At 33.8% G+C, this 27,640-nt stretch overlaps 2 protein-coding genes and 1 long non-coding RNA gene across 12 annotated transcripts; 1 reads left to right on the plus strand and 2 right to left on the minus strand.

Annotated features, from left to right (window-relative positions):
- Positions 1–338: 338 nt before the first annotated feature.
- LOC126971156 (uncharacterized) lies at positions 339–8,408 on the minus strand. 3 transcript variants are annotated; one of them, XM_050817308.1, is made up of 6 exons: positions 8,268–8,408; positions 7,993–8,128; positions 5,878–7,785; positions 4,998–5,167; positions 3,371–3,562; positions 339–628 (listed from the first exon to the last, which is right to left on the minus strand). In XM_050817308.1, the coding sequence occupies exons 2-6, from the start codon at positions 8,081–8,083 to the stop codon at positions 365–367; spliced, it is 2,625 nt and encodes an 874-aa protein (XP_050673265.1). In that variant the 5' UTR covers positions 8,084–8,128; positions 8,268–8,408; the 3' UTR covers positions 339–364. The 3 variants fall into 3 exon arrangements, with proteins under 3 accessions (XP_050673265.1, XP_050673264.1, XP_050673266.1); XM_050817307.1 differs by having other exon boundaries at positions 8,232–8,384; XM_050817309.1 differs by having other exon boundaries at positions 8,323–8,338.
- A 229-nt stretch (positions 8,409–8,637) lies between these two features.
- Positions 8,638–26,820, plus strand: LOC126971161 (protein O-mannosyl-transferase TMTC4-like). 6 transcript variants are annotated; one of them, XM_050817319.1, is made up of 13 exons: positions 8,682–8,701; positions 14,352–14,586; positions 14,644–14,940; positions 15,024–15,396; positions 15,621–15,839; positions 16,761–16,957; positions 17,789–17,972; positions 19,661–19,869; positions 20,712–20,819; positions 21,992–22,133; positions 23,222–23,336; positions 24,684–24,872; positions 26,670–26,820. In XM_050817319.1, exons 3-13 carry the CDS (start codon positions 14,720–14,722, stop codon positions 26,807–26,809), a joined length of 2,097 nt encoding a protein of 698 aa, XP_050673276.1. In that variant the 5' UTR covers positions 8,682–8,701; positions 14,352–14,586; positions 14,644–14,719; the 3' UTR covers positions 26,810–26,820. The 6 variants fall into 6 exon arrangements, with proteins under 6 accessions (XP_050673281.1, XP_050673280.1, XP_050673276.1 ...); XM_050817320.1 differs by having other exon boundaries at positions 14,352–14,528; XM_050817321.1 differs by lacking the exon at positions 8,682–8,701 and having other exon boundaries at positions 14,397–14,413.
- Positions 10,300–11,724, minus strand: LOC126971187 (uncharacterized). 3 transcript variants are annotated; one of them, XR_007730845.1, is made up of 3 exons: positions 11,512–11,724; positions 10,722–10,989; positions 10,300–10,638 (listed from the first exon to the last, which is right to left on the minus strand). It is a non-coding gene; the product is annotated as an uncharacterized LOC126971187 (long non-coding RNA). The 3 variants fall into 3 exon arrangements; XR_007730846.1 differs by lacking the exon at positions 11,512–11,724 and adding an exon at positions 11,187–11,406; XR_007730844.1 differs by lacking the exon at positions 11,512–11,724 and having other exon boundaries at positions 10,722–11,474.
- Positions 26,821–27,640: the final 820 nt, after the last annotated feature.

Genomic DNA, 27,640 nt, shown 5'->3' on the forward strand with positions numbered 1-27,640 from the left:
TATTAACTGGCTCCGTTGACTAAATGTCGACGATTCGGCCAACGTCAAGGTGGAGAGATTTTTTATTTTAATTTAGCTGATTGAAGTATATAACCGCGTTTATTTGCAAGGCAGCTTGTCATTAGGAAAACTTAAGAATTATCTTTGTATTGACAGTGTTGTCAACGATAATGTAAACATTTTGCATTTTCTTTGTTTATCATCAGTAATAGCTTTATACCAAGTTTATTTGTAACGCCGTTAAAGTTTGGCAAGATATTTATGATTGTGTTAAAAGTGTATTTATTTAATATAAAATAAATCAAGTTGGGGAATGTCATGGCTATAATAAAACAACATTATACAAATAGCTTCATATTCATTCTCATACTTTGCAATTTTTAACAAAAATTTTATTTAACATATCTAAAAAGAACTTATTGCGCACATTTACATTACACGTTTCGTTTAATTTTGATCTCAAATTATCATTTTCGTTTACTCTTTCTCCCAAATATGCAAAAATAGGCCTAACCGTATTACAAAACTCTTTAATTTCACTTTCTTCTGCAAAATTTTCCAGCATTATCAGCTTATTCACCAATCTCAATGTCATATTATCGTCCAGCACACTTGGCAAATATGTATACTGAAAAAAAAAACAAATGAGTGACATATTATTATGAGGGTCCGAACATTTTTAAATATTAATTATTATTACTAAATGGCCACATTATCTCTGGACCTCGCTGGACCATGATACCGCCTCCAGTTCCTCTTTCACCCCCTCGCGCTCGTCCTGTTGACTCAGTACGGTTTGCAGTTTCATTACCGTTAGGTACATGTCGTGATATTTTTGTTTCGTGTTCTTTGTTTCTTAGTCTTGACGTTTTGACTTTTGTTGTCAAAAGTTCTTTAGTTTCTGTTGTTCTGTGTCCCTATAATAGTTCTACCAAAAAATGAAATCTTTTTTTACTTAACCCAGATTCTTTATTGGATTTTTCATCATTTTAATAATAAGATCACATTTCACATCAATCTATAATACTGACAAAATAAATCGTTGTTTAGTTATTAATGATAATTTATAGTGATGCTTGTTTTGCACACCGTAACAAAGATAGTTAGATAATGGTACAGAAATAATGTAACCGGGTAGTATGGACGAACATTATACAAAAGTGTTAACGGAAGTCTGACGTTATGCCGACAACCGTTTCTTATGCATGATATAGGCAACACTCTTGCAAGTAGGTAATAAATAAACTTGTTGCCTTTAGTTACCAAAAATCTCTTCATCAATCTCTCATCTCGACCCTCTATTCAAGAGTGCCCTTCCTGGTCCTGTCTATCGTCAACGCGAAGATGGTCGAAAAGCATGTTGTTTGATAACATTGAACGAAAAATAGTGTGCAGAAATTCTACCAAACTCCTTCCAGGAAATACGTGTTTTTGAGTAATTTTTACAAATTTGTGAAATAGGAAATGTTTATTATAAAGAAACTCCATTACATGCGCGAGGTTTCTATCGCAATGTTTTCTTTACTATTACATTTGATAAGTACATTATGGACTTCAAACTTCAGGTATTTTCTTTGCAAAAAAGCAGATATTTGGAGGGGTTATTTGTTTCTTCGAAATTACATTTTTTGCTTTGATAGAAACCTAGATGCAATGCATAAGATATCTTTTATTTAAAAAAAATACAAGAAATTTATCCATAATCACATTCAAAGTCATATAAACTTCATACATTTAGGCATAAAATAAGCGCTTTTGAATCGTCACTACAAATATTTTTTTTAAATTATTGAATTTACCATATGTTCTTAAATAGTTGAGCTCGTGAGAAGAACATATAAGAAACTCAACGGCCACTCTTTTCGATCAAATAGAGTATTTACAATGGCTGTAATATACACAACAAATTAGTTTGTAAGGTACTGCATCCAATATTTGGTTCCTGTTTAAATAATATAAACTATTTCATAAAAAGTAATAAAGAATTAACTGTATAAATATAAATTATCGTATATTGAAAGCATCAACCTATAGAGTTTGAATTCATCGAGCGTTTCTTTGAAAAATAGGACGGGTTGGCCACTATATTTCACCGGGACACCAAGTTGGACACCATGGTAAGTCAGTAAGCTATCAAAGTAGACACCAGACACATGACCCGTCCCAGCTGTTCCGAAACCAAACGGACATCAGAGGGCCTACCATCAACTTTTAATAAACGATGCGATTCCGATGCAGTTCAATTTAGGTACCTAAACTGAATCGCTAAAATTCGTACCATGAAGTGCCTTTTACTGAATGTAGTTTGTATCGCTTATGAAGAATGAACGAAATAAATTTGTCTGTGGTCCGCGGTGTGAGAAAGAGATGACGCTCTACAGTCGTTGCATAAGTTTGTTTCTCTTACTCGAACCTAAAATGATGATTTTAGCGGTTTTTTTGCGTACAAAATACTAAAAATACATTTTAAAATTGCGCTTTATAGCGTCAAATTATAAACCATTAAGCCCTTTTTGTACTTATTAAATAATAGTAACATAAATAAATATAGTTATTTGAACTACAAATTAAATGTTTGCTTAGGCGTTTTCGTAAAAATAACGAGTTATGAACGGATCTCCATTGATGTTTAATTTGACAAGACCACAGAGTACATTTCTTTTAATTCGATCTTGCGAACAGGTTATATAGCTCGGGCCCTTATTGCCTCGTCTTTAGTATTTTCATTTTCGTTATTTATTTTCAGTATTTTGTTTTATAAAAAAGTCCAATAAAGTATCTATTCTCATCTCATCTTTCATCAATAAAATTTTCCTTTTCTGTATGTATTCACTATTTTTTAAAAGTTATTAACAACACGATTCACTTTACTCTAATGAAGTAGCAAATTTTTTCGAATCGCTCACGTTGACACATAAGCTATCCAGTGTAGGTTGTAATATTACCTCATGGTACGAATGAATGAACGGACTAAATCAGTTTGCGATTCAATTGACATCATTGCGATTTAATCAGTTGATTTTACGTCAACCTAAATTAGATAGCTCTAATCACGTCGTGGTACGAAATATGCAAAACAGTTCATTTTAGGTTGTCAATTGAATCGCAACAACAGTTTATGGTAGGCCCGCAGGTCTCTATAGAGGTGTATAGATCTTGTTGGTAGCGGCGACTGGTTGCGCGACCATGGTGTCTCAGTGAAATACAGCCCTAAGAAAAACCTTGTTTGATAATTTGTGAATGAAGCGCCTCTAATTATTTGTTCATTATCATAATTTGATAATTTGAGGGTTCATACGTGTCGGTGTAACTGAAGCACTTTTAAATAGGCCCTTAATAATTCAATGAGTTATTAAAATATAAACCTTACCCTTATAATTAATGAGAAGTTTTGGAAACAATACAACATGCACGCCCATGTTATTTCTGTACGATAAGTCTTTTCAGCCATTCCAATCATGAGCAATGCGTCATGAAATATATCTAAGATGCGTTCATTCTTGAAAACTTCTAGACTATTCCATATTTGATACCACTCTTGCATAGTCGTAGAGCATAAGAGCTTAAATACAACAAAAATACATATTAATAAAATAAACAAAGCTCTTACACAAGTCACAACTACACTTTTTCCCGATATGAAAAAAGAATACACTCGGAAATATATTCGAAATCGAAAATGTGTAATGAAATATCATTTTAAAATTATAGATAGCCTACAAAATGCATCTAACTGTGCAAACATTGCTGGGATACTGCCAATAAGATAGGGAGCTCTAAGCATTTGCCTTGTCTAAAAAAGATAAATTAAAAAACCTTAATATTATCACCAAGAAATTAATGGTCATTTCGAAGAATGGTTAAAAATGATACAAAAGACAAGAAAATATATCCTAACTTACGCATAACAACCTGGAGCATAAGTGGCAAACATCCAAGACCTAGAAACTCTTATCATTGCCAACAAATTAGATATAGTGTTAATATCTGAGTCACATGTCACGGCTAATAGTTCTCCTTGTGTCAAGGGATTTACAATTCATATCACACCTCACCCCGATGGTTATTCGACCAAGCATTAAGCATTATGTTTTGGAACATATTGCACCGAACATATACAGGCCACCACAGTTATAATTGAAGAGACACACAACTCTATTACTGTTTAGTGTTTCCCCAGTCTACTGCCCACTGCGACATAAGATTAATGCTGAAAAATTCACTGCATACTTTCAAACACTGGGCACAAAATTCATAGCAGGCGGGGATTGGAACGCCAGAAATACCTTTTGGAGCTCTCACATCACAAGCACAAGAGGCATAGAATTAAAGATGATTTCAAGAAATAAATCTCCTCCAAATTTTCATCCAATATCGACTGGGCAGCCCACAAACTGGCCGAGTGATCCACTGAAACTGCCTGATCTCTTGGACTTCTTCGTGACAAAGGGAATATCAAACACAGCTATTGAAGTCTACATGCCTGGATGGTTCTTCTGATCAAATACCAGCCTTACTGACAGTGAGTACTAGTACTTTGTCTACAGAAAAACCTGAGCACCTAACTAACCGTAAGACAAATTGGGATGGTTTTAGCAAACATATTGACGAAAAATTAAGTTTTAAACTGAGTCTCAAAAACACCAATAAAGTGGATGAAGCCTGTAGATATGTAACTAATCTACTACAGGTGGCAGCCTGGACAAACACTGATCCATTGCCTACTACAGTTGGCTTGCGGACACATACATACACTCCAGTCAAGCTTGATGGCTTGCTTTGAGTAGGAGGGTATGGAATTACTTTCATTTAATTCCAGCGACCCTCGGAGTTGTGAATTTTAAGGTCCACATATTGGTTTTTACTCATTTTGGAGTAAAATATTGACTAATACTGCATCTGGGTATTGACCTTACGGGGAGAGTGTGTGTGAACGACCTACCTACAAGTAGATCTCAATGTAAGAAAGTGTAAAATGATTATACTTTAATATATACCTGTGATATTCTAGTAGTCAACAAATCAACATCCATATTAATATTCGTTTGCACACCGGTAATGATTTCTAGGAATGAATCACCAGGTGGATTCCATAGGAATCTATAATAATACATGTTTAATGGGCTTATATTCCTGAGTTTAACTTTCAACCATGTTTTTTCTCGTTCTAAAAACACACATTTAATTATTATAATCATATTTATAGCCTAGAGTATGAAGTAGAAATATATTTCTCCACAAACTAAGAAAAAATTTAATTTCTATAATGCTCTTTTTATAACAGAGGGGGCAAGCAGGCAAGAGTCTCACATGATAGGGAGTTGTGAGGTAGCTGTCTATTGCCATCCCCAAACAAAACTTGGAAATATGCTCTAAGCTTCAAGGTGATTTCCGTCACTCATGATTATAATTTAAGCAGATAAATTTATATTTTGAATTATTATAACCCGAATGTTAACATTCATTACTTTGGAGGATTTACATTATTTATTTATCATATTTAGCATGATCGCAGACCTGTCATACAATCTCATTAACTGATTAAAGTATCAGTGGGAGGCTTGTTTGCATAGAATGCCGGCTAGATTATGAGTACCACAACGGCGCCTATTTCTGCAATGAATCAGTAATGTGTATGCATTACTGTGTTTCGGTCTGAAGGACGCTAAGGTCGCTAATGAAATTCATGGGCAAATGAGACTTAACATCTTATGTTTCAATGTGACGAGCTCAATTGTAGTGCCATCTAGAATTTTTGGGTTTTTCAAGAACCCTGAGCAGCACTGCATTGTAATGGACAGGGTGTATCAATTACCATCAGCTGAACATCCTGTTTGTCTCATCCCTTATCTTTAAAATTACAATAAAAATATTTACCTTTCATTTCAACAGGATCAAAACTAATAAATGAGTCAATTAATTGTATTAATAGTTCCAAAGTAGGTGGTCCTGGACTTGTGAATGTAGTAATTGTCCATCGCACAGCATCCAGAACCTGCCCTAACATAGCCAGTATGGGTACTTTATATTCTAATAATTCATTCACTGTAAATGCCTCTTTAAGTAACTTGCATTGTAGGTTGATAGAATTGATTTTTTTATTTAGTACCGCTGAGTGGAGACTTGGCATAATAATTAAGAGCAACAGCTTGTTCATATGTATTACACCAGCCGACTTCAAGCCGCATATCAGTTTCACATAGTTATTCAATCTTTCATCTTGCAACTCCTCATCTAAAACTTCTTTTGCAGATATTATAATGCATGGCTCTGTGTCTTGTGTGTAGAAATAATCAGAGAACTTTTTTAATTGTGTTAATATATTAAGCATTATTTCAGTTTGTCCTTTATTTTCTACAGCAAGATGAAAAAATTTCACATAAACCTTTTTAGGACATTGTAAGAATAGACTTAAAACATTGGTTAACTCTGCATTATCTAATGTAGTTAGTTTATTGAATACTTCCACTGAAAATGATTCAAACTGATTGCTCATCAAATCATCATTAAAATTATTGTTCGTGAAATGCTCTTCCAAGATTTTTAACTTATCATTATCAGCACATTGTTGGAATGCTTTAATTAATAGCAATTTAATCTCCTCCTTATTCTCCGGATAACTATCAATATCCGTAACACAAACATTAAATAACTTGTATGATTCATCTGTTGTGTACACTGTTATATTTGATATTATTTGTTCAATAATACCTAAGTTCTCACACAATTTATCCTTTTTTAATAATGCTTTCAACCACTGTTCTCTTTCATCTGCACTGTTTTTAATATTACTAACAATAGTATCACAGTCAGTATTATTAATTAAATCTTCACATGAAACCGGCACATATGATATTTGTTTTAACATATTAACAATTGGATGTTCCGATGTTGTACTAACATTACACAAATCGGTATGTATCTTATAACAAAGTTCACCAATTCTCTGTTGCATGCTTTTTCCATTTTCTTCAAACTCACTCCAGGAGCAAAATATATCAACACTGACCTCCATGACTAGTTCCTTACATGTACCTAATAAGAGTTCATTGCAATTTTCTATAATTTTTTTTAAATTATCAGGAAACATGGCCAAGGTCAATTCAGATTGACTTTTTTCAAGACATTCTTCATTATATGTCAAACCATACACTTCATGGAAATCTGCTGGGTTCAATTGTTGAACTTTGGTGTATTCATTAATACAATCTTTTATTGTTAACAGCATTGCATATAAATTATTTCCAATGTATTTGTACTTATCATCTTTGTTTAAATCTTCAAGTTTGCTCCTATTGGGTGGTTCATAAAAATACTTTAAACATGAATGAAAGTTCTGTAAAGCGCCAGTTGAGAAATTATTTCCATCTTTAAAAAATGGTAATCTGTAGATGAATCTGTAACATGATGTCACTAAAATTTTTAACTTTTTAAAACAATTTCTTGGGTCGGCATACTGAAAATTTTCAATTAAGACCTCTGATAATGACAAAGAAAGCTTTGGATGGGTAAAAACAATAATTTCAGGGATAAATTCTTCCATATACTGATTCCATAGTAATTCTCCTATCAAGGATTTTGGCAATGATGGGATAGTCTGAATAACAGAACTTAATTCATCTATTGCAGCTAACTCCTCCAAAATAGGCAAGTCTGCATTTAAAACAAGGAACATTGTGAACTTTCTAAAAATATTTTTAGTTTCTTTATCTGAAGTGTTAGAGTATTTATCCTCTATAAACTTAATTAAATGTTGTTTAGTCTCTTTAATTTTAGTTTCATAGCCTGAAATGAGAAACATTATTAATTTAAGATAACATAAAAATATCTGTATGTGGAGCTAACACTATATAAGACTGAAATAAGAAACACAATAAAAACATTAATTTGTGTTTTTGGCAGACTAGAAGCCGCAGAACAGCCTAATATACCTAAAAATATGTGAATTTTACGATATGAACGCATAAAAATGTATTCAAAATAGATTCATACCTCCTCTCCCTTTTATTTTGGTATATAAATAGAGGCTGTTGGCTTCAAGTATAGATCCTTGAAATGATGTTAGGTCCGAGGTGAAATCCATATCAGTATTCAGATTATTGCATTTATTTTGAAGATCAGAGGTCCACTAAAAAGTATTATAATTTATTATTATGTACAATAACACCTTTTGAATTATGAATACAAATTAAGTTGGTATTAAATAATGTAATAGAATCATCAATGATTACGTTAGAGTAAATAAACTATTTGAGCCGGTAGTTTACCAGGTTATGTACGGTAAAGTGTTAACATAAACAATATGTAAATGCCTAATATTACTTTTCCGTTTCCCACACTTCACGCGCAAAAAGCAAATGCAAAAACATCTAAATGAAATGTCAATCACAGAACACTTTTACTCTAACGAGATGTCAATTGAGTAGAGCTAAACAATAGAGTAAAAATTACTCTTTGGACTGAGTATGTGGCAGCACGTAAGTCTAGCGCTGAACCAAAACTGTTGATAGCTGCGCATGTGTCACGCATTGTCACGCATGGGAACTGTCGGCTGTCGCGCGTGCCAGTTGCCACTAACTTCTCTTTGGCGTCCGCTTTACAAATATAACTTTAATAATTATTTAGATGGACAGCATAATAATATCAATGACAAATACTTAATCTATGTCTCTTTGTTTGTTTGTCTATATACCTATATTAGGTGAGGTTTAGGAGGGGCGGGAACGAGTGAACGAAGGAAGGCGCGCTTATACAAAAAAAAATTGTTTAAATTATTGTTCATTGTGCATATATTATTCATACTTGTAAATTGTTTATCCTGGTTTATAAATATTCGATTTTTGTATATATAAATTGTTAAGTGCGCTTCCCCATCGCCATGGGGAAGCGTACAGGTAAAAGGCCGAAGAACGGCCAGAGCGACGCAGAACCAGCAGACGAACTTCCCCTATCCGAATCCTCGGTATCTGACGCGGAGGTGACTGAACGTCTCATTGTAAGAAGAAAGGATAAAGAGAAGTATACCCCTTATAGAGCGACAAATTATTATAGGTTGTACGACGAAAATTCAAATAAGAAGGAATTTATTGTATTTCTCAATCGCAAGCAGGGTGAAGTCAAAATATCAGACAAGGACAGGTTGGGTCTGTCAAATGGAATCAGGAGGCATTGCGTATCGGGTGTGTTGCACCTGAGGTCCGTTAATGCTTTTAAAGTTGGTGTTACCTTTGACCTGCCTAACAATGCGAATGTATTTTTAAAAAATGAAAAGTTACTTAGCGAGTTGGAGATGGTTGCCTCAATTCCGGCTTCTGAAACGGAGGTCACTGGAGTTCTTACTTCTGTTCCCACTGATTACTCCAACAAAAAAATTCATCAATTAATTGCATCGAGTAAAAAAGTTATTGCTGTGAGAAGGTTCATGCGGCGAGTAAAGGACCCACAGAGTGTTGTCTCCTTTGTTCCAACGCAAACTGTTGCAGTCACATTTGCATCAACGTTGTTACCTGAGTATGTAACACTTGATCACTGGAGGCATGAGGTTAATGTATATGTACCCCCTATTAAACAGTGTCTACGCTGTATGAAATTTGGCCATATTGCTAAATTTTGTACAAACAATGAAGTTTGTTCCATATGTTCTGACAATCACAATTTTAAAATGTGTCCAAAAACTTTAACAAAATGTGCCAACTGTGGTGGAGATCACATAGCTATCTCATCTACCTGTCCTCTGAAAAAACAAAAAATTGAAGAAAACAAAGTGAAGTCCCGTAGTGTTAGATACTCAGATCTCTTCAATGAATCTGCTTTCCCTCAATTAAACTCAAAGTATATTGACACACACCTGAGCAATCTTATAAAATCTGACAAATTTATGAACCTCTTGGTTGAAGCAGTTTTACAAATTTGTACGAATAAAGATAAGTTTACTATAAATTCAAATAGTATTAAGGAAATTCTGAATAACACTTTTAGAAAAAAGACATCTAGTTAATTGTTATTATACATTGAATATAGTGCAGTGGAACGCTCAAAGTATTATCAGTAATAGGCTTATTTTTACAAGGTTTTTATATGAAAATCATATCCATATTGCTATAATTTCGGAAACTTGGTTAAAACCACATCAGTATTTTTTAATAAAAGGCTATAACACAATAAGGAATGATTGTGGTAATAAACACAATGGTGTAGCAATTTTTATTCATAATAATATCACATTTTCTAACATAAATACATATTTTGATAGTGCTCTACAAAATGTTTGCATTAAAATCAAAATTAATAACAAAGAACTGAGTATTGTGAGTTTTTACAGTCCTTCCAATTCAAATCCTCCATTTAATAAAAACAATTTAAACAGTTTAATTAAGTCCATTCCAGAGCCAATGATATTTGCAGGTGATTTCAATGCTCATCACATGTTGTGGGGATGTGTTGATACATTGCCTCGAGATGTTTTAGAGGTTATAGATGAGAATGGTCTTGTTATTCTGAATAATGGTCAAGCTACCACAATAGGATCTCCATCTTGGCGTCCTAATGCTCTTGACTTGACTTTGGTAACTCCATCATTGGCTCTTTTATGTGACTGGTCAGTTATTGACAGTCCTCTGGGCAGTAGTTATCATCTCCCTGTAATAATAAAAATTGCAGTAAGTAGTGATAGTAGTAGTTTGCAAAACACATTATGTAATAAGCTACATTTGCCCACTCACCCTAATTATAAGCAGGTGAATTGGAATATGTATAGTAACTTAGTTGTTTCTTATTTGGATGATGTTAAATTTGACACTTTATCTTCAATAGATGCTTTTAATTCCTTTTGTAATATTTTACTTTCTGCTGCCAAGCAGTCAATCCCTAGCTGTCTGTTTTCCAAAAGTTCTAATAGTAATAATGTTACTAGTTCTTGTTCACAAAAATCTTTTAAATATCCTTGGTTGCCTTGGTGGAATCAGAAGTGTACAGAAGCAGTTTTAAATGCTAAAAATGGTTACATTAATTTTAAAAACAACTCCACTGATGAAAATTATGTGGAGTTTAAGAGATTGCGGGCTTTAAAAAAACTTATCTTAAAAAGTGAAAGAAGAAATAGCTGGATAGGCTTGTGCAATTCATTTAATCGTTGTACTCCTTTGTCTTCAATTTGGAAATACATGCGCAAATTTAACAAAACTTACATTCCTGACAGTGTGTTGAATGATAGTTGGATTCCAGATTTTCTACAAAAGTATACTTCTGACTTTGTATCAAATGAGTTAACTAACTATGTAAATGTTGTTAATGATAGTAATAAATATTTGATAGAGCCTTTTTCTTTACAAGAACTAAAATCCGCTTTATTTACTAGAAGAGATACATCTTTCGGTCTTGATACCATTCCATATATTTTACTCAAAAAACTTAATTGCCACAGTCTCAACATCTTTTTATATACTATTCCTGCAGAATGGAAAACAGACTGTTTAATCCCAGTTTTAAAGCCAGACAAAAATAAAATGTTACCTGACTCTTATAGACCTATAGCTCTCACGTCTTGTGTTGGGAAGATATTTGAGCAGCTTCTAAAACAACGTCTCGAGTTCTTTATAGAACAAAATTGTCTTTTGCCTGATAATCAGTTTGGTTTTCGCAAAGGTCGGTCTTCTAGGGAGAGTATAGCGCAGTTACAGCTTGATGCGCATCAATGTTTAGCAAGTAATCAGTATCTTTTGTCTGTATTTTTTGACATCTCAGGTGCCTTCATTTATTTTTTTAATTTATTTAGTGGCACGGGATGCAAGTTCATAGGCCAAAGGTGCCTTCAATAGTGTAAATATTGCCGTGCTTTGTGACGAGTTATCAATGTTAGGGATACCAGGTAAAATAATAAATTGGATGCAATCCTTTTTGACTGACAGAAAAGTATATGTAAAATTTAATAAACATTTGTATGGACCACGATTTTCTTCTCTAGGTGTTTGTCAGGGGGAATATTGTCTCCTTTAATTTTTATTATGTACATAAGACGATTGAACCTTATTTTGGGGCCAAATATAGTAAACCTACAGTATGCAGATGACTTAGTCGCCTATGTATCGGGAGTTGATCTGATTAATTTAGCCGCTACAATAATAAAGCACTTGTAAATTTATATCAATACTTTTCTTATCTTAATTTAAATGTAAATCCAACCAAATCAAAAGTCTTTGTGATTGGTCGTAAACGCATCATATTGCCTCCCATTTTATACAATGGCATTCCACTGCCTATTTCATGTGACATAAAATTTCTAGGTGTAACATTTACTCCAAAACTTTCTTGGAAAAAATATACAGATAGTGTTATAATTAAAGCGAATAAAGCTTATAATGTATTAAAATCTTTGTGTGCAACGTCGTGGGGAGCGGACCCTAAAATATTGTTAATTTTGTATAAATCGCTTATTCGTAGTCATTTTGAATATGGCTTTCATTGTTTCGCCGCAGACAGCAAAATTGTTAATAGTCTGGATAAAATACAAAATAAATGTATGCGTACAATATTGGGTGCACTTAAAACTAGCCCAATAGCTGCTATGCAAATCGAGGCCAACCTTCCTCCTTTGTGTATTAGATTTAGTTATCTTAAAGAAAGATTTATTTTAAAGCTCTATAGCTTGCCGACGAACAATCTTCTTAAGAATCTTATTGCTTATCAATCGTCTTCATTTCAGAGACAGTTGTTTATCTTGCAAGATTTTTCTTCATTTTTTCAATTTCTACAAGATTTAAATATTCATCGGAATAATGATATACTTCCCTGCCATGCAGGTTCTTTTCGATGTAAATATTCTGCAATTAATGTTGTAATAGATCCAAATTTAACTTCAAAAGAGGAGGTTCATGTATTATTGTCAGGATGGTCTAATTGTAAATTTGTTTATACGGATGGCGCAAAAAACAATAATAATGTTTCTTTTGCAATCTACCTTCCTGAAATTATGAAGGGTATTGGCTTTAAGATTAATAGATATGCCAGTATTTTTACTGCTGAAGCCGTCGCTATTCTTTTTGCTTTAAAGCATATTAAGAAACAAAATCAACTTAATAAGAAGTGGGTAATAGTTAGTGATAGTATGAGTGTGTTAAAAAGTTTGTCAAATAACAAAATGAGTGCTAACATCAATTACCTCATTTTTGCTATAAAGGAATTGTGGTTCGAACTATGTTTAATCGATATTAAAGTGGATTTCGTTTGGGTCCCGTCCCATATAGGAGTAGCAGGAAATGAAAGCGCTGATTTTCTAGCTAGATCTATCATTAATATATCCGATCTATCCCTATATCCTGATTGCAAAGATCTAGACATTAACATACCATATACAGATATAATAAGTAATCTAAAACAGCGTATGACTCTTCTTTGGGGAAGATATTGGTATAATTGTACAGAAGTTGAAAATAAGGCTCATTCGTATACTTTGTTAGATAATCCCGTTAATAGCACACCCAGGTTTTGTAAGTTTAAAAATTACGCTCACAGAAAGTTCTATACTACAATAACACGAATGCGTATTGGTCACTATCGATTGAATTTTCATCTTCATCGCAAAAAAATTGTCTCCTCTCCTTTTTGTGACCATTGTAATAAGCAACAAGATCAGTCTCTGGATCACATCTTTTTTGATTGTTCGTCCTTTGGCATACAGCGCCTTGTGCTGATGGATGAGCTACTGGAAATATATGGTGCACCCAATATAATCCCGCTCTCAGTAATAGATCTATTACAGGACACATCAACTTATGTGTCCTTGTATAAATTTGTATGTAGTACTGTAAATACATTGTAATTTGTAGATACATACGTTGTAAATTTGTTTATAATTATGTAAATACGTTATAACTTGTACATATACAACTAGTAATAGCATAGCGCAATTCGCGAACTGAACAGATAATGTAAATAGGTAGGTATTATTCTAAAAAGTTATGCAAATTACACTGGATTTGACTTTAAGAAAAGGGGGAAATTATTAGAGACTATATTACTGGATTTGGACTTACTAAAAGGAAAATATGGAAAATATTCTTTAGAGAATTATACATTAACGGAAATGGTAAAATAACTGATGACTTTAAGACTGGATTGGATTTGATGAAAGAAACTACTATAAATATTCGCTATCGAATATACATAATTGGAAAAGGAAAATGGAAATGATGTAAGGTGAAATGAGAAAACTGGATTGGACTTTTTGTAAAACAAAATAGTGAAAATAATAAATACCAAAGTAATGAAAATACTAACGACAAGGCAGTAAGGCCCCTGGCTATAGCCTGTTCGAAAGAACGAATTATATATAAAAAAAAAAAAAACTATATTAGGTGAAGTGCATAAAAACAATAATGTTTTATGATATCAGATAATGAAGAATTCAGGGTAGCCGGTAGAGTTCTTACTTGCAATACCTGCGTAGAGTAACTGAATTTTGTAAAATATAAGGATTATAAACCTATATAGTTATACGTTGGTTCTAGCAGATAATATGTGAAATAAGTGAAGTTTAGTTTCAAACTAATTATTATGAGATATCATATTTACTCATATTGTCAGTGCCCAGTAAGTAGTAAATACTGGATAAATGTTAAATAATAAAATTGTTATTCTTTGTTTTAGTGTGGAATGGTGTGCCTTGTAATGTCGTGTAATTAATTGACACTAACTTATTTTCTATAAGTAATATCATTCAAAAATGGAGTTGAAACTACTGATTATTTTATTTGCCGCTGGCATTCCTTATATAGGGAATCTCCAGGGTGACTTTGTTTTTGATGACTCTGAAGCAATTGTTAAAAATAAAGATGTTGCTTCAATGTCTTGGCTTGATACTTTTCATAATGACTTTTGGGGGACTAGAATAGATAGCCCTTTAAGTCACAAATCTTACAGGCCTCTGACAACTTTAACCTTTAAGTAAGTAGGTAGATATTATTAACACAATTGTAATATTTTATATCAGCTGAGCACATAAGCTAAATTCCAGTCATTTGTTACAGGATCAATTATATGTTTAATAAAAGAATATTATCTGCTTGGCAATTCAAAGTGGTGAATTTAATTTGTCATATGGTCTGCTGTTTAGTGGCTTTCAAAGTATTTACAAAAATATTGCAAAGGCTGACAATACATGGCAAGGCAGATATAGCATTCCTTGCTGTTTTATTGTTTGCTGTTCATCCTGTCCATGTGGAAGCAATAAGTGGAATTGTTGGCAGAGCTGATTTATTGTCAGCTCTTACATTCTTCTCATCCTTTTTGGCCTATGATAAAGCTTGTGATGATTCAAGTTTCAAGATTTTCTATCTGCTACTAACTACATTGTTAGCGGGAATGGCAATGCTTTTTAAGGAAAATGGTGTCACAGTTTTGGTTTGTATTTTTAGAAATGATTATGGTTGTACTTAAATAAAAAAAATGTGATCATGTATCATATATGTATTATTATTAATCAGTGAAAAAAGTTAAAACAAATCAAAAAGTTCAAAAAATCATTTTGTGTTTTCCTTGAGGCTTTTCTAAAACAACTTTTGTGTTCCCAAAGCTGGCCCTTATCTGGCAAAAATAAGTATTAAAAAGGCACTTTTGTTTTTCAGGGCTTTTGTGTGGTGTATGAAATAGTTATTCAATTGGAAAATCCAAGAAAGATACTGAGGACTATATCAAATGGAAAATACATTATAACAAGAATTCTGTTCCTATTGCTATCATCAGTAATACTGCTTTACTTTCGATGGTGTACAATGGGTTCAACAAAGCCTGTGTTTAAGGAGACTGATAATCCAGCAGCATTTGCAAACAATCTATTTACCAGGGTTAGTATTTCAAAGAAATTACATTATTTTTATTCACAATAGGATTTTAAATACACACAATCATACTTACTGAATGTTAAAAACTACCGGCCATTCGAAATAATGTGCCTCAGATCTGAGAAGAATGGGTGCAAGAAACTCAGCGGGCTTTTTTATTTTTTCATTAAGTTACAATGTAATATCATACAATAAACATTTATAATTAAATAGCCTGAGTGTGTTTGCTCCATTCCTAGTCTGTTGTAATTTTGACCATATCATTTGTCCATCTTGTGAGGGGTATATCTTCAGGTACATGGTCACCATTTGAGGACTTTCCTGGCCCAACAGCCATATGTCTGTTGAGCTATGTGCCCGGCCCTATATATTAGTATATAAATTAAGAGATATAAGAGATAAATTGAGAGGAGAGATTGAATGAGACAGATTAAGCAATGGTGCTTATAACGCCTATACAAATGCAGCCTATGATAACATATTTTTCACCTGAGTTCACTATAAATCTCAGTGGCAATGAAATTCCATGCAACAAATTGTCAAAATAGTGATCACTTTACAATTTAACTTAACACTTTAATTTTATACCACAGGGTAGGCTCCTTTGCACAGGATGCCGGATAGATAATGGGTACCACAACGGCGCCTATTTCTGCCGTGAAGCAGTAATTTGTAAGCATTACTGTGTTTCGGTTTGAAGGGCGCCGTAGCTAGTGAAATTACTGGGCAAATGAGACTTAATGTCTCATGGTGTCTAGCGCAATTGTGGTGCCACTCAGAATTTTTGGGTTTATCAAGAATCCTGAGCGGCACTGCATTGTAATGGGCAGGACGTATCAGTTACAATAAGCTGAACGTCCTGCTCATCTCGTTCCTTATTCTCATAAAAAAAGCATTTTTGAATAAATTATATTTGTGTTTCAGGTGACATCATATAGTTATATATACTTTCTGAATATCCTGCTCCTCACCTGGCCTCAATGGCTGTGTTATGATTGGTCAATGGGATGTATTCCTCTAGTAAAGGAGTTTGATGACTACAGAATTGTGTTTCCTGCATTACTCTTTGTATATATTTTTAAGTGTATGACAAAAGTTCTAGACGGGAAACCCTTTAACAGGTATTTATTTTCTGATGGCTTTTAAGTATGAGAAAAACTTGAAAGGATGATGTGTGACATTGATGTTGGAGTTTATATTTAATTATTTACAATATTTGAAGCTTACAATGTCAGTTATCAAGAATTTATTTATTTATTCTTTATTAGGACTTCCAAAAATTGTTACACCAAAAAAATACAGAATCACAAGGTTGACTTAATATTGAGGCCCCAAGATTTTATTAGTATCCCACCAGTCAGGTTTATTTTAATTTAGCCTTCTTATTTTAATAATTTTGACAAAGATAAGCTCAATATGCTCATGCTCACCTCCACAGCCTTTACATAAGTCAATGGTGGGTTGCTGTTTTTGATATTACGGCTTCCATCACCTGGAATATACTCGGAAACTTCATTCGCAGCAGTGTCATTTAAACCTTGAATTACAGTTGAAAAATATTGCAAAATTAATACTTTCACATGCAACATATTATTATTATTGACAAACCACGGTCGGGTTTAGAAACATGTTCAAATTCAAATATTTTTATTCAAAATAAGATTTAAAATCACTTATTGAACGTCAAAAACTACCACCCATTCAAAAGAGACTGCTTCAACCTGAGAAGAATGGGCGCAAGAAAATCAGCGGGCTTTTTTATTTTAATATAAAATATGAATTACAATGTAGATGACATTACATGCTACTGAGGATTCTAAGTATGCCAGGAAACTCAAAAGTATCATCACTTTCATTTATGCACACAATAGATTGAACAAAATGAGAATGAATGTTATTTAATTTTTCAATGCAATATTCTAACCTTTTATTGATTACTTTTCACCTTGCAGATTGTTAATTTTAGCTCTAGCGCTTCTTGTTATACCGTTCTTGCCAGCTTCAAACATTTTATTCCCAGTTGGATTTGTAATAGCTGAGAGAATCCTGTACATTCCATCAGCTGGTTATTGCCTTCTTATTACTATTGGATATCATAAGATTTATCTCTGGACAAAAAGGAAAGTTGCGAAAAAGGTATTTTTTTTTTAATTTATACATTGAGGGACGAGACGCGCAGGACGTTTAGCTGATGGTAATTGATACAGTCTGCCCATTACAATGCAGTGCTCGGGATTCTTGAAAAATCCATAAACTTTTGCTTCATGGCAGAAAAAGGTGCTGTGTGGTGGTATCCATAATCTAACCGTCATCCTGTGCAAAGGTGCCTCCCACTCCCACAGTATTTTCTATATTAGAAATGTAAGAATTCTTTAGCTAGCAATTTTTTGGGAAGGGTTGCATTAACATGATGAGCAGCCTATAGTGCAATGTGCCTTCATCAGTAGCAGAAACAGCAATCAACAATCTGAAGTAATTCTATAATCTTTTTGGTTATAACAGAGTTAAAGCTGATTGGCGAAGATGTCCGTGCGACTCCACAGAGTACCGTTATTTACCAGTGAGAGGATCCTTTGCACAGGAAGCCGGCAAGATTATGGGTACTACAACGACGCCTTTTTCTCCCGTGAAGCAGAAATGTGTAAACATTACTGTGTTTCGGTCTGAAGGGCGCCGTAGCTAGTGAAATTACTGGGCAAATCAGACTTAACATCTTATGTCTCAAGGTGACGAGCGCAATTGTAGTGCCGCTCCAAATTTTTGGGTTTTTCAAAAATCCTGAGCGGCACTGCATTGTAATGGGTAGGGCGTATCAATTACCATCAGCTGAACGTCCTGCTCGTCTGGTCCCTTATTTTCATTAAAAAAAACCGTATCATTTCTTCTTTTTGACGTATGTGGTATGCTCCAACTGACAATGCAAACATAGTTATTGTTTTCTGATAGAGTAACAGGGACTTTGACTCGAATATACGTTCTGTCTAACACAAACCAGTGGCTATTGTCAGAGGAGTATTTTTACTCTCGATGGAATTGTGTATCTACCCACAAAACGAGTGCCCTTCATCTATGATTGAGAGGTACTACCCTCTCATTAGTAAGTTCTAATAGTAACCACATGTCGCTGTACTAAGTTATATCTCAAAGTAATATTACATTATACAAACTAATTTATTATGTAGGTATATTACGACTATGGTAAGATACTCAATGATTCAAAAGAGTGGTCATTAGTTTCTTGTATGTTCTTCTCATGAGTTCTACTTTTTCCGAACATGGCAATTCAAAAGCCCTTATTTTAACATCTTGACTGTTGCTTTTCAATATATTCTTGACATGTAATGTATGTACATAAGTGAATTTGCTAGAAACTGTCATAACCATAATGTTAACACCAGGAACAGACATAAGCTTATAATGCCTACTACTCGACTAAGTCGAGTTAACAAGTCTTTTGTGGGGCGATGTATATTCTTTTAGAACAGGATCCCAGAAAATATTCAAAAGAATTGTTAAAAAACGTTTGTGTGGCAAAGGTTACTGTAACATAAATGACTTTCTTAATGATACCACAGATTGGGAATGGAGCGACCGCCCTCAGGCTATTAAATAATAAGTTTAATTGTACAATGTTACTTTGTAAATGTTACTTTAATTGTAAAACAAAGTTTTGATGAAAAAAAAAGCCCGCTGAGTTTGTTGCGCCCATCATTCTCAGGCCTGAGGCATTCATTTTGGAATGGGTGGTAGTTTTTTGACTTTCAATAAGTGATTTCACATCCTATTTTGAATAAAAATATTTGTCTTTGAATAAATTGTTACAGTTGTTAAAAATAATGTTCCTCAACATAATAATTATATTCATGCTGAGAAGTTACCAAAGATCATTTGAATGGCAGACAGAATACAGTTTGTTTCTGAGCGGACTGAATGTGTGTCCGCTCAATGCTAAAGTACATTACAATGTTGCCAAAGTAGCAGATGCAGCGAATAACTCTGAATGGGCAATGTCTGAGTACAAGGAAGCAATAAGGCAGGTAAAATGACAATTTGACATTATTGTACCGGTGCTAACTAAAGAGGGTCTGTTCGCCGAAAGTATATAAAATGATACTATTATCAAGGATTCTCAACAAACTGTGGCCTGCTAAATATTTTTCTCGATACTAGAGATGGTTGCGCTTTTCAACAGCTGCATACCTCGTACCACATATTGCGATAATTAAGCGACAGTCACTATTACGAGATGTTTCATAGTACTTGTCAACTCTCAGCGAACAGTTTATTAAAAACTAGCTTTATTTGTTAAATTGTCTTGCCATATATATACATTAATAGCTGACACAGCAAACGTTGTATAGCCAAATAAAGTAATTAAAAAAATTTCAATAATTAAAATTTTTGTGGTATAAAAAATTGATGGGTTGCATCAATTTTTTATATACATTATATTCTCAGACCTACGAAATACATCGTACTACAATTAAATTATTGTATTCGATTGCCATCGTTTCTTGCTACTTCTTCTAATTAGCTCAACCCTTTACGAAATAGCAGTAGATTCAATAACAAATAAAAGAAAATTTTTTGACATTCATAAGTCTTATAATTTCCGTGACGTACATGAATAAAGTGATTTTAAATTTGAATTTTTAATAAAAATCGCGATACAAAAATTGTTGTAGATCGTAGAAGGGTGAAAATTTGAAGTATCATAATAAAATAAAAGAAATGTCAAAAAATTATTGAGGGGTGTGTCAGTCTGATATGCATAAAAAACTTCATACATATCGGTTCAGCTGTTTCGGAGTAGTTTGGTAACAAACACCGGGACACGAGAATTTTATATACCTATTAGATTATTAATTATTTCAGACTTTACCCAGAGTATTATCAAGCAATGAATAATCTTGCGAACATGTTGAAAGATCGGAAGCAATTCGAAGATGCCGGGGTTTATTTGAGTAAAGCTCTTTATCACAAGTAAGTTCAAATTTCATTTGCTAATGTATCTATTATTATCTCTGACCTTTGATCTTGGTACTTTGGCACTATCATAAAACTAATATTATGTATTTCTGAATGCTATTAGTTCCCTGATCGAAATTGAGGGTATATACATATTACTGTAATAAAAAAAAATGAGAAGTCCTGAATGGCGTAGCATCGTTGATCGAATTCAAATATTTTTAGTCATAAACTTCTACCCAGTCGGGAATGAATGTGTCAGACCTGAGAATATCAATCAATTAAATTTATAATTTAAACCTTGTCCCATTTAACCCCCAGAAGACTCAAGTTCGCGCGTTTACCAAAAAAAAAATACCCCATTTGCCGTATCTCCGCTCTTCGACAACACTTCCCTTAAAGCCTCGCCTAGTATCGGAATACTGGGTCTCGAAATCTCGAGCGATTGCCAATTCAAAGCCAAATTGGCTTCGAAGAAGCTGGGCGTCATCAATAGAGCACGGCAATACTTCAAGCCGGCCCACATTCTAGCGCTCTACAAAGCGCAGGTCCGGCCACACATGGAGTATTGCTGTCATCTCTGGTCTGGCGCACCCCAGTATCAGCTCGACCCATTTGACCGCAGAGCAGCTCGAATTGTCGGGGATCCAGTGCTCTGTGAACGGCTGGATCACTTAGCGTTGCGTAGAGATGTCGCTTCATTTTGTGTTTGCATTCACAGTGCGGGATTCGAGGAGATTTATTCCACGTACCACAAAGCTGTGGAATGAGCTTCCTTTATGCGGTGTTTCCGAGACAATTCGACATGGGTACCTTCAAAAAAAGCGCGTACACCTTCCTTAAAGACTTGCAACGCTCCTGTGATTCCTCTGGTGTTGGAAGAGATTGTGGGCGGCGGTGATCACTTAACACCAGGTGACCCGTACGCTCGTTTGTCCTCCTATTCCATAAAAAATATAAAAAAGTAACACGTCTCGTTATATGTGAAGTAGACCAAATCGCACCGACGTGGTCAGCTAATACGGCTCAGGGCCGTTTTTCATCCTAGATAGGTTTTCGCACGTCAAAATTGCGGAATAGCGAGTGAATACCACAGGATCATTTGAATAAGTCCTGTATTGGTTTTAATTTCTAAACTGTTCCGTAATTTTGTTGAAATGTCTTTAAAATTATCAAAACTGTTACAGAGAGGATTTTCCAGCCGCTTGGATGAATCTTGGTATAGTTTTAGCTAGTACTCGGAAATACAAAGAGTCCGAGCAAGCTTATAACAATGCCATTAAATATCGCGGACACTATCCTGATTGTTATTATAACTTGGGAAACTTGGTACGTAATTTCTTGCTATTTACAAACACTTGGGGAAAAATGTGCGTAAAATCTCGCCATTTATAAAAACTTGGGCAACTTGGTGCGTAAACTCTTGCTATTTATAAGCACTTGGGAGACTTGGTGCGTAAACTCTGCGTATTTATAAACAGTTGGAAACTCGGTGCTTAAACTCTCGCTATTTACAAACACTTGGAAAACTTGTTGCGTAAACTCTGCGTATTTATACACACTTGGGCAACTTGGTGCGTACACTCTTTGTATTTATAAACAGTTGAAAACTTGGTGCGTAAACTCTTGCTATTGATAAATACTTGAAAAATTGGTTCATAAACTCTCAATTTTTATAAACACCGGATACTTGCAGCTTAAAGTGCCGTTATTGTTAAACACTTGGGTAACTTGGTGCGTAAACTCTTGCTATTGATAAACACTTGGAAAAATTGGTTCATAAACTCTCAATTTTTATAAACACCGGATACTTGCAGCTTAAAGTGCCGTTATTGTTAAACACTTGGGTAACTTGGTGCGTAAACTCTTGCTATTGATAAACACTTGGAAAAATTGGTTCATAAACTCTGGCACTAGCCAGAGTTTAAACTATATTAACACTTGGGAAACGTGGTGCAAATTCTTGCTTTTTATAAACAGTTGGGTAACTTGGTGCGTAAACTACTAACTTATTAAGTCAGTGACACTAACTACTGGGTCAAAAAGAACGTCCTGCGATTTTGGAGGTTCAGGTATTGTGTAGTCAATTTGACTGCGATTATATTGATGTAGATGGAGAGATGTGTGTGCATATAGGTATAATACACACACTACAGTCCTTAAATAAATGGAGAAAGTTTTTGCTACGTACAACGAAACGGTGGAATGAGTATCCTTGAGCGGTGTATCCAGGACGATACGACATGGGTATTGTACCTTAAAAGCGCCGGCAGCGCTCCTGTGATTCTTCTGGTGTTGCAGAATGTGGGCGGCGGTGATCGCTTAACGTAATACGCCTTTTTGTCAAAAAAAAAGTGATTAAAGTGATTGCAAATCTAGCAGTTCCTGTTTAAAATAAAATATTGTAAAATTTTTAGTACTTAGAGCTCGGTGACAACGACAGGGCTATGGAGTGTTGGTACAAAGCAATAAGTCAGAATCCAGTGCATAATTCAGCTTGGACAAATTTATTGGCACTTTTCGATAATACAGGTAACTAAATTGTACTCTTTTCAATCAATTTGTGCAAGTACTTAAGATAATAAGCACGTCATGACTGGTGCAAACGGATACTATCGAGGTCGTCTGACATCATTTTTTTAGTTGTGGCTAGATTTTGCTGCCTTAAATCTTTGTTTTGGAAAATATTCTTTGGGCCTGGTAGGGCACTCGGCGTATCTAATAGTTATTTATGCAACTGTTGTGTAATAAGGAGTATTAAAACACGAATGTTGGTTTATCACACGGGGAGAAGCCGAGTGTGATAATAGTATCACATGAGTGTTTTAATACCTAATTATCAACAGTTGCATATAAGACTTTATCTACCCATAATATGAATCCTATAGAAAATATTCTGAAACAGCTTAGTTAGCTTACTGCTAACATTAAAAAAGCCAGTCCTAGTAACCATTATATCATCCAAAGGAGTGTTAGTATGAAAACGGATGAATTTCATTACAACACGGTTATTGGGACATTTGGTGTTTTAATGTGGGCAATAAGCTAACTGTTTCAGAATCTTTAATTGAGTGTTTAAAGCATGGGTGTAGATAAAGAAAAATTAAAACCCCCGAATGAATGATGCATAAGTGAACTATTTTTGTGTTACCATGGTTTTTAGATTTTTCAAATTATCAATTTAAACTTCATTTTCTCTGTATAAAAAAATAAAAAAAAAATATATTAGAAACCTCAATATCATTTTTGAACACCTGTCTATAGATACTCCATACGTATGGGTTCGATGGAAAAAAACAAATTTGAGTGTCAGTTTTAAGTATGGGGAACCCCCAAAATTATTGATTTTGATGTGTTTCTGAAAATGTTAATGTGGTTCACAGAATACATCTACTTACAAAGTTTCAACAGTATAGTTCTTATAGTTTTGGAAAAATGTGGCTAAAAATACACGGACAGATATGACGAATCTATAAGGGTTCCGTTTTTTGCCATTTGGCTACGAAAGTCAAAAAACAGCAGTTTAAGTTGAAAAGGCTTACCGATGAAATATAATATTTTGTAGTTATTTCTGTATTTTCCCCAAAATCAAAGATTTGATGAGAGGTTTCACTTTTACCAATTCCGAAGAGGCAGTGTAAAATGTAAAGGAGAGTATTTTGAAAAGCAATAAATATAATATTTTGGTTATCACATGTTGTTGTTTTAAGTTATGCAAAACTTTTATTGTGACCTACGTATGTGGAGCAATTCGCGCACTCTAACAGAAAGTGTCATACAAATCGCGAGTGACCGCATTCAACTCACGCGATATCTCTATATAGATGTTATTTTATTACTGTAGTGGTTCCATAATAAAACAAACTGCATTTTTTTTAGGTAGAACCGAAGAAGCTTTCCAATTAATACCAAAGGCATTGCACGCATTGCCTGAGTCGCCATCTGTTACATTTGCAGTAGCTAATATTTATGGTAAAATTGATTTGTATGAGGAGGCAGAGAAGTACTTTTTGAGGGCCCTCAAGCTCTTTGGAGGCCAAGTCAAGGCTATACACTATGCAAATCTTGGTGAGAAGTTATATCTTTTATATACCTACTACAATTACTAATTATCATAAGTAATATATAGCAAACTATATCATCGATAATTTTAGCAGCACACCCATAATAAGCTTTTGACATCATGTGTAACAATTTTCGTAGCGATCTCTATTTTTTTTTTAAATAAAGTACTGTCGAGGTTATAGGCTGGCGGTGTCGCTTTCTTTGAGAGAAAGAAATTTTCAAAGTGGTTATTCGGTAAATTCATAACAAGGAATCAAAATCTTTTTTTTTTCTCTTTATTAATTTAATCTTATATAATATATATCTATTAACCGAGAACGTAAATGCATTTATTAATCATCATAACTTTAGGATTCATTCACTACTAATATTGTGGTTTCAAAGTTATGACATCTTTACGTTTTTGATAATATTATGATAGTAGTAGGATATGTTTGATAAATACTAAGAGTAGGTCCTTTGTGTGCTTCTAAATATCCACAACGATGTCTCGACCTCTATTGGTAAATTAATGTCCTGGGGCCCTCAAAAAGTTGCTATAAGATGTTATACACCTATAAAACAGCACAGGTGTTAAGCATAATAAAAAAATATTGGCACTCCAGGAGTGCTGACAGAAGTGAAAACTTGACAGTTAAGATACTTGTATATTTTTTGAATAATTTTATGTGCAGATATTTTTAAATGAAGTGTTTTTAATTCATTATTAAAAACTACTACTGCAAATATTACAATTTGCATAAGCTCTTGGGAAGCCCAAACGGTGGAAGTTTTGAGAGAAGCGCCTTGTGCCATACACGATCAAAGGCCATCGCTATATCCAAGCTAACTGTTAGGCATTCCCCTTGCTTTCGATCTATGTGTTAGGTATACCAGAAGATCGCCTGCCGACCGACCATGGCGACAGCCGTACTGTCGGTCGTTGATCAACTGGTTATTATTATCATTATCATTATCAACTGGTGACCCTCTGGTCACCAGTTGATAATGATAATTCTAATAACCTCTCTAGGTTTACCAAGAGCTGGCGGTTAATTATGCTCTCCATGATTTTGGAGAGCAGGGAGTTAATAGCCTTATAGGCCTATAGTTCTTTTACTATATTGTGCCATTGTTGCTCTATCTAGTAGCCGAGTTGAGACATTGTAGTTATTAAACACTAGCTGAGCCGGCAAACTTCGTACTGCCTCAATCGATAAAAAAAGACCTAAACATTTGTATGAAATAAACTTAAAACAAACAAACAAAAGGAATCCTTTTTTTATTAAAACAAATAAAAAAAATGTGCGGCATTTACCTTCTGAAAAAGTTAGAAAGATATAAAAATCCTAATTAGTTATTATTTTTAAACTATTATTTTAATTTGATTTCTCAACGACGGGAGACACATCAAAGAAAAAAATTAGAATCCTTGTTTCTAATAAATTCCGAGCATTTTCATATTTATTCACCTTTTAAACCTTTTCTGGACTTTCACAAATAATTCAAGACCAAAATTATTGTAATCGGTCCAGCCGTTCAGAGTTTTAGCGAGACTAACGAACAGCAATTCATTTTTATATAATAAACATATCATTAAATATAAACACCTTTTAATCCTGTTAATTGTAGCAATGAGCTACAATTAACAGTGGCTGTCACAATATATTACTTTGGTCACAATGAAACAGGGCTGCAGTGAATTGTACTGGTTCGACTTTTATAAACCAAAGCCATACACATATTATTGTAATGGTAAGAAATAATTCATGTAAAGTATTTTTTTTATTGTCTGGCAACTCTCAATATTTCTCGTTGCAGGTGTGCTATATCATCGTTGGAAGAAATACGAGGCAGCTGAGCAGATGTATGAGAAAGCACTGAGCATTGATCCGAGTTTCATTAGTGCATACAAAAATATTCAAAGTTTAAAAAAATTACGAGGCAAATATAAACCATGAAAAAATTTCAATCGTTGTATTTTTTACATTAAAATCTTAGATAATTTTTTATCGGTTGTCTAACAGCATGACACTATCTAGACGTATAAATTGTCTAATACTACTGTCACGTGGGGTAACTGTGGACAGCGTGTAAATGTGTGCAACCCCTTTATTTATAAATAGAGAGGGGGATAATTTGTGAAATGTGAAGGCAAATTAAAGTTTTGTTGGTGGAAATTTAGCTTATACAAGAATCCACGTGGTATCGTGGTATTAGTTCACTGAATAAATTTTACACAGTAAAAAAAATTTATAGAATCTGGTGAAAAATATATAGAATTTTCTGTCATGGCAATGATTGTCACACATTGTAATAAGGATAGTAAGTAAAGTAAATTAATTTTTTTAATAAATAATTTAAGGTTTTTATAACATTCGAAGTATTGTCATGTCTCAATACAGTTATGTATTATTAAAATCAGTCAGGAAAGTGTACGCATTTATAATCATTTGAATTAATCCGTTTTTTTCCCCGAAGTGTTAATGTTTTAGACTTTATTTATTAATTTTCTTAACCTAACAAAATACTTTATCAGAGAAATATTTTTATTTTCCTTTCATGCTTGTCGTTTAATTTTGACACTAGTTTTAATGTTACAGTGCGCACACTTGCGCCACATGACTCTATAGGTACTTACGTACTTTAACTCGTACCAAATATTTAAATACCTACGTAATAAGAGGCGGGGCTGCCAAGAAAAATTAAAAATTTAGTTTAGTATGAAACGTGTAATTACAATAATATAACGACGAAGTATAATCCGGCTCAGTTTGAAAGCGAACAGTTGC

This window comes from Leptidea sinapis, chromosome 23 (assembly GCF_905404315.1).
Source record: "Leptidea sinapis chromosome 23, ilLepSina1.1, whole genome shotgun sequence".
NCBI classification, from domain to species: Eukaryota; Metazoa; Arthropoda; class Insecta; order Lepidoptera; family Pieridae; genus Leptidea; species Leptidea sinapis.